Here is a 14,168-nt window from a genome sequence, read left to right as displayed (position 1 = left end):
TTTCTCAATAAATACACAGGCAGGTTTTATTTTGCAAAAGAAAGAAAGTTAACAACACACACTTAAACAGGACATTTGGAAAAAAAAAATCATAGAAGGCTTGGTTAACCCCCCCCAAAAAAATCCTAAACAATAAGTAAAGTTATTAAATATATAAATGTTAAAACAGCACTTGGGAGACTTGAGTTTACATTCTGCTGCTGAGAAATCAGACCTGAGGCATGCACTGACACACTACTGCCCTCTACAGGCCAGAGAGTAGCATCGCATGCAATTACAAAACGTGACTCAACATTTTCTGCAGACGTTCATTAACTCATCCATCACAAGCAGAGTCTCTCGGTGCAAGCAGCAGCTCCAGGGCGCTCTATGAAAAATGCAGTATTACAATACAGGTGCTACATTTATTTTATTTTCATACAGGTCATAAAAAATAGGGATTTTTTTTTTTACAATCATCTTCACATTGTTGAAAATATTTAAGATATTTAACTTCAGTTCACACGGCTCTTTTTCAGCCTGGAGGTCTCTGCTGCTGCTTTACGTTTACGTGACGGTGTGCCTGGAGCTTCTTCAGAGGGAGCTTCAGTCAGGTGGTACAGCTCGATGGGTGGTGTTGGCTCCTTAAGCAAAGATGGGAAAAAAAGCCATTGCTAAAAATCCATCTTTAACATTCAATTTTGTGTGGGCTGCAACATGGAAGACATCAAACGTCTTTCAAGTGAGAAATTCAGCATCAGACTCAGCTGAGAATATATAAATGAAGAGCCCTGCTAACCTGCATGAGATAGTCTGCAATGTATTCTGGCTTCAGGCATGTGACTCCTTGTGAGGTAGCCTCTAAAACATCAACTCTGAAGTCTCCGGGTTTGAGTCGACTGAAGTCTGCAAAAAGATGTGTGGCCTCTTTGTACATGGATGGGGAGGGACCAGGAAGGACCTGCAGAGAAATGACAGACTGTGTGTTTGCTGTGTTTGTGGAAAGAAGTCAAATGAAGCAGACAAACGTAAACCCGCAAACAACACAATTCTTTCCTTCAGCATACTGCTGTGATGGTTATTTACCTCCATCTAAAACAACAGCCCCATCTTCTTAGCTCTTTTTTTTTTCTCCTCGCTTTCTTTTGACTCACTAGCTCAGTTTTATCAAGGATTCCAAATTTTACATCACAGACATTTCTAAAGATTATATCAAAAAATAAATATCAACCTACTGAAGCTGTTGCTGTTTTAAGACACTTTTAGGATGCTAATCTATCTTGGCTAAAGACTGCATGCTCCTGGATGTGTCTCAGAAAAGAAAAGCACTGAGAAACCTTCGCCCCGCCAGACTGCAGCAACCGCCTGAATCCCGATTCTCTGCTCTGGTCGATGTTCAGCATGACTGTCCATCCACTGAAGGCGCCCTGAAAAATACAAATGCCTGTTTATAGAACACAAAATGCCTCAGAGCCGTGGTTTTTATTGTGTGTATGAGCCTGCTCGTACCTCGTGTTCAGAGTGACCCTGCAGGCTTTTTCTCCAGCGCATGCCGGCTAACGCTATTCTCTTTTGTTGGGAGGTGATGGAGGGCAATGCGTCAAGGATGGAGCTATTGCCCCACTCAAACTCCTCCTCCTAGATCACAGATTTGGAGATTTTTGGGGACAAGTCAAGAAAACCTTTTTTGTGGTTTTTATTAGAAGTGACCCGTTCCTTGTCTAGTCTAAAATAACAGCCTAAGATGACGGCTGTGTGGTGATACTTGCATGAAGGACTCTCCTTGAAAGTATTGGTGTTATCCGAGCGCTTATATTCCACATTCCCAGACTTTCTATCATATTTACGTGTGGCAAAGATTGCTCTTCGGATTCTGACCTGAATGAAGAGACCCACAGAGCGGCACGCCTCCAGGTACGAGCGGTGCAGGATCCATTTCCCAGCTGCCATCGCTGCCAGGTACTTCTCATTACGCAGGGGTGTCCCGACGATGATGTGTGTGCAGCTGGGGTCAAAAGACTGCTTATCCAAGACTACACCACCTACAGCAACAGACAGAGACAGAAAACTACACACATGGTACACTTGGCCTGTGCAGGGATTATGGCTGCAACACTGATAACTGAATGGCATGAAAATGCAATATAAATATGAAGTTTATCCTATTCCACTGACTCTATCAGACCCTCTGATAACATGTTTCCAGCACCATGGATATAGTCACCATCTGTGCACCTATTTTAAACTGGTAAACTGGTTTGGATCTTGAAAGGTTGGATCACAGCACATTTTCCATGACCTCACATGTGATCGCTGACCCCAGTGAGTATTTTCATATTCTACAGGTTGGAAAGAGAAGATGTGCAACTCAAAAACGGTGGAAACAGACTGGTCTTTCAGCATTTATGGCTGATGAAGTAAATGCAACATTATCAGTGTAGCAGACATTGGTTGAATGCAACTTTTTGTTTGGTTGAAACAGGTTTAGTTTTGGATTACGGTTTGCCAATAATTAGTGAAGATTAAACTCATGTGTAAGAGGACTGAGAATGCTTTACTGTTAGTAAATGACCTCACAGAGACAGCCAAACAAACACGTCTTGTAGGGGAAATGCTGGTAACGAAGTGAACTTTTAGCCAATATATGACAACCGTTTATTCTAACAACCTCAAACTCAACGCTGCACTTATTTCAGTTCCCAGCAATACACCCACCAAGTTTAAAGCCTAGCAGATGAACGGCTGTCAAGCTATTAAGCTAGTAAGATGCGCTGAGGCAGAAATACAGTGTGAAAGTTTTAATAATGATATAACTTGTCATGACCAGTGAAGATCTGAGTCATGCTTTTTTTGACAGAGGAAACAGTGCTGGAGGAACTACTTCCATATCCTGGAGGCAGATCCTCAGTTATAGTCATCAGGGATTAGCTCCTCTGACTTCCAGCCTCTGATGTGCTGCCTTTTGTACTGCAGCACGATGAAACAGCGTTAGATCGCTAATTAGATGGGAGACTCACCAAGCTCCTCTATGAGGTGACTGTAATCAATGCGCTCCTGGGGGCTGAGGGAGGACAGCTGAAATCTGGGAGGTTGTTTTTCTTCCTTCTTCTCCTGAGAAAAATAAACAACCTTTTAGCACTAGTACTTTGCTTGAAAGAGACGTACAGATTGTACACTGCGCAGTACAAATGATCAGTTCATTATTATGTAACTGAATAAGCACCAGCATGCAGCTGTTTGCGTAACGCAGGAAAGTGGAGAGAAGTGTTACACAATGCTGAGCAATTAAATTTCATTTAGACCAGATTAAAGCTTCACGTGTTGTTGTCAGTGCAAATTTCGAACCCTTCACCTGTGGTTCTGGTGCTACTGCGGGGTTGGCGAGAGGAAAAGCAATGCTGGGAGCTTTAGGAGTGAGGACGTCATTCTCTGGCTCCTCGGGAGGAGGCGTCAGGACTTTCTTGTTCATGTGCTGCTCAATGACGTCACAAGCAGCTGCGGGTGCGACAACGGTGAAATGTTACCAACATATCAGAAACAGTGTTTCCCTATTATATGCATACACAGACTTTAAATAGACCTGAGACTAACTTGAGAGCTCTATACTAAGATGCACCACTTCTTCACCGTATCGCTACATCCTCCCAAAGCTTAGACCTTTCATTTTCATTTGCATGATTCACAGTTCAAAATCTTCTTTATCTGTCCAGGTAGGTGTAAACCCCTCTATGCATTAATTTAGCCCATTGTACGCTTTCAGACAGTTGGTGCAGCTGGATCCTCATTTCTTACCCATCTCTACCAGCTCTGAGTCCGTCATGGAGTCCCTTAGCTGTGGTCCGCTGTCTGCAGTTGGAGGAGGAGCGAGGGGCTCAGAGTGCTGCGATGGGCTTCCAGGCCACTGTAAATTATCAGCGAGCTTGGCCCTCTCTTCTCTGGCTGTGGGGTCATCCCAAACTATCTGTTCACTCTGGGATGGCTCTGTGTTCATGTCCATAGCCGCTTCTCGAGGAACCCTGAAATCACAACAGAGCAGTCAGCTATGTGAAGCCAAAAGAATACCATCTATGGTATTTATATGGTTTAGATCCTGAATTTAACACAAAAGGACTTTTCAAAGCTCAACGCGCCCCTACTGCTAACATAGTTCTGTAGGTAAAATGATGATATTTACTATTTCTTCTGCTGTCACCACAGCTCTGTACCCAAACATGCATACAGCACCTTCCACTTTTTTTTTTAAACAAATAAAAAAGCACTTTAAATTTTTTATAGTGGACTCTGCAAAACGCCCTGAGCTGCTGCCAGATTCCTTAAGAGATTCAAGCTTCTTTTAGTTTTAACATAAGCAGCTTCTTTCATACCTCAGAGCTTCTAGAGTCCGTCTATTACCGCTCCGTCCAACTCTGCTCCCTTCGGGTGTGTGGGGGCCCAAGTCTGCCCCTCCGGATCCCATCCTAGCGAGCCTGACTGAGGTACGCCTCCCTGTCGTCAGTTTAGTGGCTGACATGATCTCCTGCAGTTGTCTTTGCAGGTTCTCTCTCATCTCTAGCGTTTCTAAAATATCAGGATAGCAAAAAATATGTAAAACCTCATATACAACCATGTATACTGAAGACCTTTTACTTCTGTGACAGGCTTGGTTTGTCAGGATTACTCCAGAAGTTATGGACAGATTTGCAGATTGGTGGTGAGCCTTGAGAGTCTTAGACTCGTTTCAAGTACATGCAGAAGCTCAGTGGATTTAATTACCAGCAACAGAAAAGACACTCACCCCTCCTTTCTGTGCTATCATTCATCTCTTCTTGGTCTGTGCTTCCATCACTCACACGGCGTTGGGTTGCAGCTTCTTGTGTGGGATTGTGCACAAACTGCGACAAAGAAAACTAAAGATCAATTAAACAGGAAAAGAAAGATAATTGTGACATCCCAGCATTAATTGAACAATACATCCTGATTTTCCTGAGAAATTCCATCCTAAACCAACACAGGTCCCCCACTAACTCTGACTTTCAAATCAGACCCACCTCGTCTTCCTTCGTCTCCCTGATGTCTTTGCGTTGTGTTCGTGTTACAGGTGGTGACCTCTGAGAGTTGCTGGGCACCTGGCTCAGGTTTAAACTCATCTTAGGGTTGTAGGTGAAAGGATAGAGAGACTCCGGGACGTGCCTTTGCTCATCAGCGCACTGCACAGGATGAAAACAGACACGTTACTGCACACAGTATTTATCTACACACCAAAACGTAACTAAATAAAACAATTATGAGGAGACACACCACTGAAACGACGATGCCTCTGAATTTACACATCAAAGACGTTTTTCATTTAGTATTCTGCTTTTGTTGATGAGATGCTAATTGCTTCCCCCGGGTGAAATGTTGCAGGAGAATACAAATAATACCCAAATGAAATCAATTGCATCTTAATGCAGCTTTGTGAATCTTTATGAAGACGTAATTTCTCTAAATGCTTGTTTAAGCAAAGGAAACAGAAGCATGTGGCTTGAACCTTTTATAGGCATGGTTTATGTGCTCAGGTTGAAAGAAACTAAAGACTGAATTGTTTCCTAACATGTGTGTGTTAATTTTCTGCAGATCAGCTGATGCCTGCCTCTTACCCACTAAATACTGGGATGGGCTTCAACAGTGTACTGTGTTTTACACTACCTTATATCACTTCAAATAACACGAACACAGCATCACTTTCACACAGCAGACTTAATCAGCTGTGACAAATGATTAGAAATCAGTGAGAAAACGCTACACTACTGGGAAACCCACCGCCTGCAACCAGTACTGGGAGACCACATGGAGCCCTCTCTCCTTCACTCCTCTGTATTCCCGGGTGTTGTCCCCCACACGGCCCTGGTAAATGTAGTGTGTTACTGTATCGTCACAAGCCCACCTGAAAAGAAGTTAGCAAAGATATGTTTGTACCGTTTGCATCATATTTGCAAAAAATAAAATCAATTGATAAAGTGTTACTTTCCAGGACTTTCTTACAACATTGATGGGTTACTTTTTGATAATTCGTGATCAGTAAGCAAAACATTTCACCCATTCTTTGTACAGGTGTCATGATGATTTAGAAGCAGTATACTTGGACTTTGGCCTTAATCCTTATGTAAGCCCAGTTTATGGAACTGATTTATTGCTCAGACTTGAAGGAAATCAAAGTGAAAAACTGTCATTTCTAAAAGTCATATGATGAAAAAATAAGAACAAACAGGTAAAACCAAACATTAATTCTCATTCTGTGGTTTTAAAATGCTGACACTGGGAAAGCATGCTTAGCTCGAAATAGAGGGAGAGTGGCGACAGATAGAACCAGGATTTGAAAGGTTTAAAAAAATGAAATACAATAAAAATCTCTTAAGTAAAGTTTACAAACCTGAAGTCGGCTCCAAGCGAGGCAGCGATGGCGTTTAGTTCACTCTGCATTTTGCTCAGTTTCTTTCCCACGCAGACCACAACACCATTCAGGGGCCCGGCTTCTTTTCGTGGACTCTAACACGCAAACACCATATTGTTTTTGTCTGTCTTTCTTTTGAGTTGTTATGTTTGTGACTGGGAAATAAAAACCTGTGTGTACTTCAATCTAACACTGATAATCGCTAAGATGTGCTGTGGCTCTGTAACCACCAGGCTCTAACACATTTGTATAGCAGTACTAGTGTTTACCTCCTTCTCAGCTGTCTTTGCAAGCTGGGGACTGGCAGAGACTGCTTGCATCTCTGAGACATTATTGCGGGTGCTATTAGCCAGCGCTACTTTCAGGTTCCTGTTGATGACATCAGTGAGTGGAGTCTCAATCCTCTTCCCTGGTTTCGATGCCCCACCCGGAGTTTCCATAGCTCCAAGTGCATCCTAAATAATATAAATACACATATTTAGAGAAACATTAATCAAATATCAGCAAACATGAAATGCCAGAAGTGTAAGCTGCTCAGTGAATCCCAACCTTGACATTAAAAGAGGGTCTGAAGAGCTGGTCTCGGTTGAGGAAACGAGAAGGGGTGTCCAGCTGCAGGGAGGCCTCGTTCTGTAGTGGGTTCCTTCTGCCACCCTCCTGGTTTTGTTTTGGGGTGCTGATGTCCTCTTTGGGCTTCATCTCATCCAAAACAGATCGGAACACTTTGCTCTGAAAGCGGCCTAAATCCAGAGGAGTGACAGCCTTACCGCTCCGGGGACCCAACAAAGGGATTTCTGGAGAGGAACGAGCCGCTGGAGGCATAATCTGTTTCTGCGAACCACCTACAAAACTCTCTTCATCCCTCTCTGTGGAAGAACAAAATAAAAACAGCCAGTCTCATTAATAAGCAATGACACACTAGACAAACTTGAGTCTACAATTACATTTAATAACAACATAATGAATTTAATAAATTAAGCGAACTGGAACTAAAACTAAACTAAAATTAAAAACCAATAAAAACTAAACTATCGTTCTTATAAAGACCCATCCCAAGCCAGGAAAATCTCTGGTGGTAGTCATTAGCAATCAGGTCAAACTGGTGCTACAAATGAATGCCTCTTAAAACTCCAGCCAAACTCCATCATACGGTTTAATTTAATGTAATTTATATCGTGTGTTGAGAATTACAGATCATAAAACAGATCTAGCAAAGTTAGTTATCTAACCTGGTGAGGGTGGCAGATCAACTAAAAATCTTCCCTCCTCTGCTCTCTTCCCAGTTCGAGCAGACTCTAGTATCCAGTGCATGGTAACAGCAGGAAGCCCCCACTTCTTTGCTGCCTGGTACTTTGTGCCCTCGGGGCTCTGCAGCACCAGATGCGTGCTGGCCAGCATGCCTTTCTTCTGGTTGCCCAGGCGCACAAAATAATCCTGGACGCTGCAGCAAGGAGACACAAAACAAATTTAAAGATTTAACACACATATCTCCTAATGAGCAGCAAGACTGGGCTATAAAGTATGCAGCAGAGCAAGTGAATTTAAGTTACAGCAATGCACACAGGCCAGGGCAGCTTCTTCTTTTATTAAACAGCTGTATCATCCTACTGCTCAGGAGCACATACAGATAGAAAAATGTACAGAAAACAGAAATTCATCCTCATTACTGCTCTGAACACAAAGCAACTGGCTTCACATTGAGTGTTCATGCATAATAATGAATGCAAATACCAGCTAATTTAAAAGTTTAATCAAACGTTCCTGCAGTAGTTAATGTTTATGGATATTATGCCTAAACATAACGACTGGTGCATGTAAGGTAGTCATACTCGGCTCCAAGGTGCTTGGCAAGCTCCACCAAAGACTCCCTCTCTGCTCCGGTGAACTGGCTGACAGAGAGGACGCAATCTTTGAGAGGAAACTGTCCGTCCATCACTGGGACAGGAGTGAACAAAGGGTGGGAGGACAGCTGCAGGACACACTCCTTCTCCACACACATGACCTGAGGTTTAATGAGAGAAATAGGTCAATCAAAAGCATAAGGCACTCTCATAACATGGAGCACTATTAACAAACTTACCAGCCAGGTATCAGTGACCACCTCTTCCACTGTGGCCTCCACTGAGCACCCCAAGAGAGGGACCACAGCATAGTCTGCGACAACCCGGGAGCGGCCCATCAGCACTTTGCCTCCATGTTCTGTCACCAGCAGAGAGAGCTGTGCCTCTGCCTCCGTACCAAACCCCACAAGAAGGAAACGTTTCCCGAAAAACAGTCCTGCCTCGCTGGCTTCCTGCAGGGTGGATTCTGTCCCATTAGTGCGGTTTGGTACCCAGGATTCAGGTTGGAGCTCTGCAGTTGTACTAATGGACTTCCTGCTTTTACTCTCTGCTGGTGGTGGAGGCGGCATATCAACTGGAACACAAACGGATATGAGCAGCTGTACCAATATGTAAAACTAACCTAAGTCTGAATCTTATTCATTCAGCTGTCTTATACAGACTCTTGATCCCATACGAACACCGTCAGCAACAGATACTTACTCACTGTAGGGTCATCATCCATGTACTGTGACAGTAGATCCTCGTCTGCTTTCTTTCTCCCCGGAGTGCTCGGGCTGCCAGCAGGTGGACCAGTTGAGATCCGGGATTTGGGAGTGTGGTAACCCGGCACCACTACATCAGCTGGAGCAGGAGGCAGACAGTCAGGGTGGAGGTAGCTGGCTTCTGGGAGCAGAGTGCCCTTTGAGAAGCTGTCTATTAGCCACTTTACTGTTACTACATGGGGCCTGTGAATTACAGAGAGAACATAAATTATATATTAACCACATTATGTCTTAATTAGAGATGGCACGATACCACTTTTTTATGTCCGATACCGATACCGATATCATAAATTTGGATATCTGCCGATACCGATATGAATCCGATATAGTGTTTTTTAATCAACAAAACTGTTTTTTAAATATCTTGCTGCATTTTGTATAAGTTCGTACTCAAGTTTAAAACAACAACTACACTAAAGCTATTCTGTTATACCTGTATGCAAAAAAATATATTTCATAGTTCAGCAATACTGATCAATCTAATAAACTTAAGCCTACACCATCCTCCCTATTCTGGTATTTTAAAGAGTACTTAGCGTAAATATTAAGCAACCTAACTAATAGGGTTCCAACTCCCAGCAACAACAAAAATAAAAAAATAGGGAACCACCCCTCACGCTCCACCTCATGATGCTTAATCGACGTAATCAACCTTAATTTGATGCAGTGTGAAAAAAAATGCACAGAAATCAATTATTTTTCAAGAAATATTAAATAGATTCAACATCTTTCTTCAACAAAATTGCAGACTGCACAGATGGTACCTTCCCAAAGGAAAAAGTACTATAGCTTACTAGGGTATATATATTAGACTTAACAGTTACTATATACAATAATGGACTTCTATACATTTTACATCAGATTAAAACTTTGGGTGTAAGATTCAGATAAATATTAAATAATTAAAAGCTCGACATTTTAAATGAGAATAAGAAAGAAAAGTATGTCTTTGTGCCCCCTTTTCCCTGTTAATGCCCTATCGGCCCCCCTGGCTAAACTTTGCTAGATCCGCCCCTGCACAGTTACCAGCGTCAGCTACGTAAAAAAAGATCCTGGTGTAGAAAGTAATATTAAATAAATTCTAACAACAGCTTATCAAGCTTAAACGCGCTGCTGTTGTTCAGCCGCTGGTTTCCTCTTTCTGGTGCAAAGTGGGCCAAAAACAAACAAGAGACACGGACTTGCGACAGAAAAGCCGATCAGCTGATCATTAAGCAGTTTCATGATTGAAGTAGCAGCCGGAGAGCGAGAGGCAGTCGCTAGTTAAGCTTAACGCAGGAATGCTTTACAAACATTCAGAGATGGACTTACACACTTGCTTTACTTCTCTCGGGGATAACTTTGTCAGAGATGAAATGCCGGGTTGCTAGCGAAGCTCCACATGCTATCCAGACCACCGACAGGTCCCGCATGCCACAGCCGCTCTATCACGTGATGCATACTGCTCCGACGTGCTAACGTTCTGAGGTGAGTTACGGCGTGTTGCAAGTTTTGTGAGGTGCTTTCGTGATATTTAATGGATCGGATTACATTTTTTATTTTTCTCCGATATCCGATCCAGTAATTTAGGTCAGTATCGGACCGATACCGATACGTAATATCGGATCGGTCCATCTCTAGTCTTAATCCTTGCCTTTCTTTTTTCATATTTGTGTTTTAAATTTTTTTGAGAATGCTGACATCCAAAAAGCTGGGATGTAGTTGAAGATTTAAGACCCTGTTCTAATGGTCATCAAACCACATTTTTATTGACCTATGATGACAAAACTTGTCATTAAGGGTACAGGGAAGCTCATTAAATGTCATCTTTATGGGAGAAAGATTTAAAGGCTACATTGAAAAAGTGTGTGTGGAAATGTTAGACAGATAAAATATAAACTTTTTTTTTTTAAGTTTCAATTTTACCTGGATGATTGAGCATGCATCAAGACTTTTTTTTCCAACATTCTGTGTTTAAGAGCTGAGACGACCGACTATTTTAAAGACAAATGTTTCAGATTCTTGTTTAATATAAGATTTTAGCTCTTCAATGGTTACTTTGACTTACTTTTTGTATTATAATGAGTCAGTGGGTGATGGACCCATTTGCATCTGGACTTTTTTACTATAAAGCTGCTGTTTCAATACATGCAGAAAGGATATTAAAGTGGGCAAAAAGCGGCCACGATAGAGCTTTCACTCCTGGATCAAAGCACGCAATTCTCCCTGTTGCTGAATTCTGTTGAGAATTGGATAAACCTAGAATCTCCATTTCTCAGTGTGTAATAGCCTTTAGTCTAAATTATTTTGCAGTCCAACCAAACATATTTTGGTATGAAAGGAAACATTAGAATCTCCAAGTTATTGTATTAATACAGAGGATATAAATATCATGAAGGTTATTAAAGCTCTTTAGTTCAGACCTGTGAGTTGCTTTGGAAAGAAAATTATTGAGGTCCTGGTCCAGCTCGCCCATGACCACATGAGAGAGCTCCTCACTGGGTTGGTTGAAGCGCAGACCTCCTGCAGCATTTACAAGACGCCGTAACTTCTCCAGTTTATTCCCTGGCAGGCCACACAGATACAGCTGTGTGACATTTAACACAAAATGACAGAAAGCCTCAAGTTTATCATTTATAGACTCAACTAACTCCTACTACAGAATTGAAAGAGGAAATACATAAAATCTCTATAAAAAGAAAACTGCAGACCATCTACTTACCTTACAGCCATCCAATAAATCATCAGCAGGGCACACAGTAAGATCCAGACTCTCTATGGGGTCTGGAGCTTCCAGGTGGCTGACAGTGCTGTTATTGGTGAGAGCCGTGTCGTTTATTGTTCTGCTAGTGTTCACAGAAATGTTGCTCAAGCCCAACAGTGACGGACCCTCTGGAAATGAAAAACATAACTCTTCAATCATTAAAGACAAACAGGTTCTGAATTACTGTGGAAAACCTTTATCATCTTATCAAATGCGACTCACCATCCTTCTTGCTGGTAGCAGTAGGTGTGGAAGTGTGTGGTCGAGTGGTTTTTGAAGCATTGCGCTCCACAGTGTACCTGCTCTCATCTTGACAGTAGCCCTTCTCTATGCTGTCAAAGAGCCAGTGCAAAGACACGCAATACACATTCCACTTCCGAGCACACTCGTACTTCTGACCTAGAACCAAGTACGATCGATGACAATCAATGACGCACAAATGATGGCATTACATCATTTTTTAAAAAAATACTGGTGACTTACCTGTTGGTTCATTAACAATGAGGTGTGTACACTCATTCATTTTGAGCTGACCGGTGTAGTTGGCCCCATGCTGCTCACAAAGTCTTTGTACTTCTTTGCGTTCTGTGCTGGACAGACCTGTCACACAAACACTACAGCCACGCAGCACAGGGCAAAGGTAGTCCTCTAAGGGCAGGTCTGTATATCTGAAAAGACTGGAAAAGCAGTACAGAGACACCATTCATGTTTTTGTAAATGTACAGTGATTTAAAATGTGAATTTGTATCAAACAGGAAACACAAGTCTTCATTTAATAGTTGTAGCCATGTAAATCACAGTACATACCTATCCTGTGATTTCTCCCAGCAGGCTTTAACCCACGTAGGCAACAAGATGGGTTTACTGAGGCTGGCTGCTACCAGGTACTTTTTACTGCCCACCTCTTCTGCAATCAGGTGTGTAACAGATACGTTTAGATCCGAATAGGCCCATCCACCCATGAGCTGCACCAGATCCATCAGCTCTTCCTGGAGTGTGAGAGAAGGTATGGACATAAACATGTCTCAGTGCTTCATATTTTATTAAAATGTATATAGCAGATCTCTTACCCGTATTGCTCTGTCCATACTGGTGCAGCAAATGGTGACATCAGCCATGGCCATGTTATAGACAGGCTTCTCTGCTTTGGGGACACAACGCTGTTGCTGCAGGCAGTACAACACCACCAGTGGACTCACTATTCTGCAACCAAGCTGCACAAGAAATAAAAAAAAACAAAACAAGAGTCAATCTCTGATAGAGCCTCAGGAGTGACATTTCACTGTTTAAAAGTGTAGAGTTCAACCTTCTTGCAGTGAAGAAAGGCTGGAGATGTAAAACTGGTGAACACAAACAGAGACTTGTCCTTCTTATCCATGCGCAAAACATCATCTTCTGTGATGGTTTTCAAATATTTTTCAGATTGCAGCTCCAAAATGGCCTGAATAAACCGGAGACAAACATGATTACCAATTTGTAAAACAAAGAGACAGTAAACACTAGAAGAAAGACTGGACCAGGCAGTAGAGCTTACCTCATAAGCTTTGGCAGCACAGTCTTTTTTTGATCCTTCACTTTCCACAAACTTCACAATGAAGGCTACTTTTTCTGCCTTAGACATGGTGACCCTGTACCAGCGACAAGACCTGGCATTTATTATAATGGCTGTGGCTGGCCTTAGCAGTAGCATCCAAATATAAAATGATCACCTACAAAGATTAAGTTATGACTAAGCACCTTAAGCACCGCCATACATTCAACACAAGCCTGCTATTAGCTTAAAATAATAACTTACTAGTTACTTACCTTTAATAGAAGAGCGCCAGTAAAGACAGTCTGTGTATTCCGACGGGAATCAGTATAAACTCTGATTAGTCATATGAAGCTAGTTTTACCTTAGTGCGGCTTGTCAGCGAGTTGACGCTTGTGAAGTCTGTTGTCACTTTTTAGAAAGCCTACACTGACTTTATGTTAGCTGCGCAACATAAACTTGCGAGCTAACGTTCAAACCTGCATGTAGCTCAGTTACAACATAAAAACATCCAAAAACTACCACTGCTCATGTTATCGTAAACCAACAGTCCAACCAACAGTCCCGAGATATGGGTTTAACTAACTGACATACATTTTAAAACAATTTAATCGTAATAGTTTAGATATATAAATTGTGATCTTTGTTGATAGTGTTCGCGCCTTTGGCGCAACTTCCGGCGTTACCTGCTAATCTGACCGACTGGAGTGAACGTTTCAAAGGTTCCGCTACAGACATTAGAAAGCGAATTGGGGGTGATAAACTATATATTAATGTTTTAAAAATTAGAAACTTGAAAACTTCACTGAAGGGACCGTGTTTTTTTTTTAAATTCTGACATAAATATATTAAAACCGTTTTCATTTTTAGCACATTTTCCCTATTCACATTGCCCTCA

General features: G+C 42.0%; 1 protein-coding gene across 1 annotated transcript; it reads right to left on the bottom strand.

The window, feature by feature from the left end:
* Positions 1 to 13,952, bottom strand: topbp1 (DNA topoisomerase II binding protein 1). Its single transcript, XM_085286866.1, has 28 exons — positions 13,546 to 13,952; positions 13,274 to 13,367; positions 13,046 to 13,180; positions 12,810 to 12,953; positions 12,547 to 12,728; positions 12,223 to 12,416; positions 11,962 to 12,138; positions 11,698 to 11,867; positions 11,399 to 11,562; positions 8,935 to 9,179; positions 8,472 to 8,806; positions 8,221 to 8,393; positions 7,621 to 7,832; positions 6,941 to 7,257; positions 6,661 to 6,846; positions 6,371 to 6,486; positions 5,761 to 5,884; positions 5,007 to 5,165; positions 4,754 to 4,850; positions 4,344 to 4,536; positions 3,772 to 3,995; positions 3,332 to 3,474; positions 2,997 to 3,090; positions 1,858 to 2,021; positions 1,489 to 1,617; positions 1,317 to 1,406; positions 779 to 940; positions 1 to 623 (listed from the first exon to the last, which is right to left on the bottom strand). The coding sequence occupies exons 2-28, from the start codon at positions 13,358 to 13,360 to the stop codon at positions 495 to 497; spliced, it is 4,545 nt and encodes a 1,514-aa protein (XP_085142992.1). The 5' UTR covers positions 13,361 to 13,367; positions 13,546 to 13,952; the 3' UTR covers positions 1 to 494.
* Positions 13,953 to 14,168: the final 216 nt, after the last annotated feature.

This window comes from Mchenga conophoros, linkage group LG9 (genome assembly GCF_057382185.1).
Source record: "Mchenga conophoros isolate Kocher_MC1m ecotype Shallow Benthic linkage group LG9, M_conophoros_male_GT1.1, whole genome shotgun sequence".
In the NCBI taxonomy this organism is placed as follows: Eukaryota; Metazoa; Chordata; class Actinopteri; order Cichliformes; family Cichlidae; genus Mchenga; species Mchenga conophoros.
The sequence above is the reverse complement of the archived record's forward strand: the minus strand, read 5'-3'. Positions and strand labels throughout refer to the sequence as shown.

Excerpts from the sequence above, each read along its gene's own strand:
- topbp1 (XM_085286866.1), bottom strand. The coding sequence starts at position 13,360 with ATGTCTAAGGCAGAAAAAGTAGCCTTCATTGTGAAGTTTGTGGAAAGT. Across the intron at positions 12,139-12,222 it reads CATTGTTAATGAACCAACAG|GTCAGAAGTACGAGTGTGCT; the intron begins GTAAGTCACCAG and ends ACTTGGTTCTAG. Across the intron at positions 624-778 it reads TTGCAGACTATCTCATGCAG|GAGCCAACACCACCCATCGA; the intron begins GTTAGCAGGGCT and ends TCTTTGCTTAAG.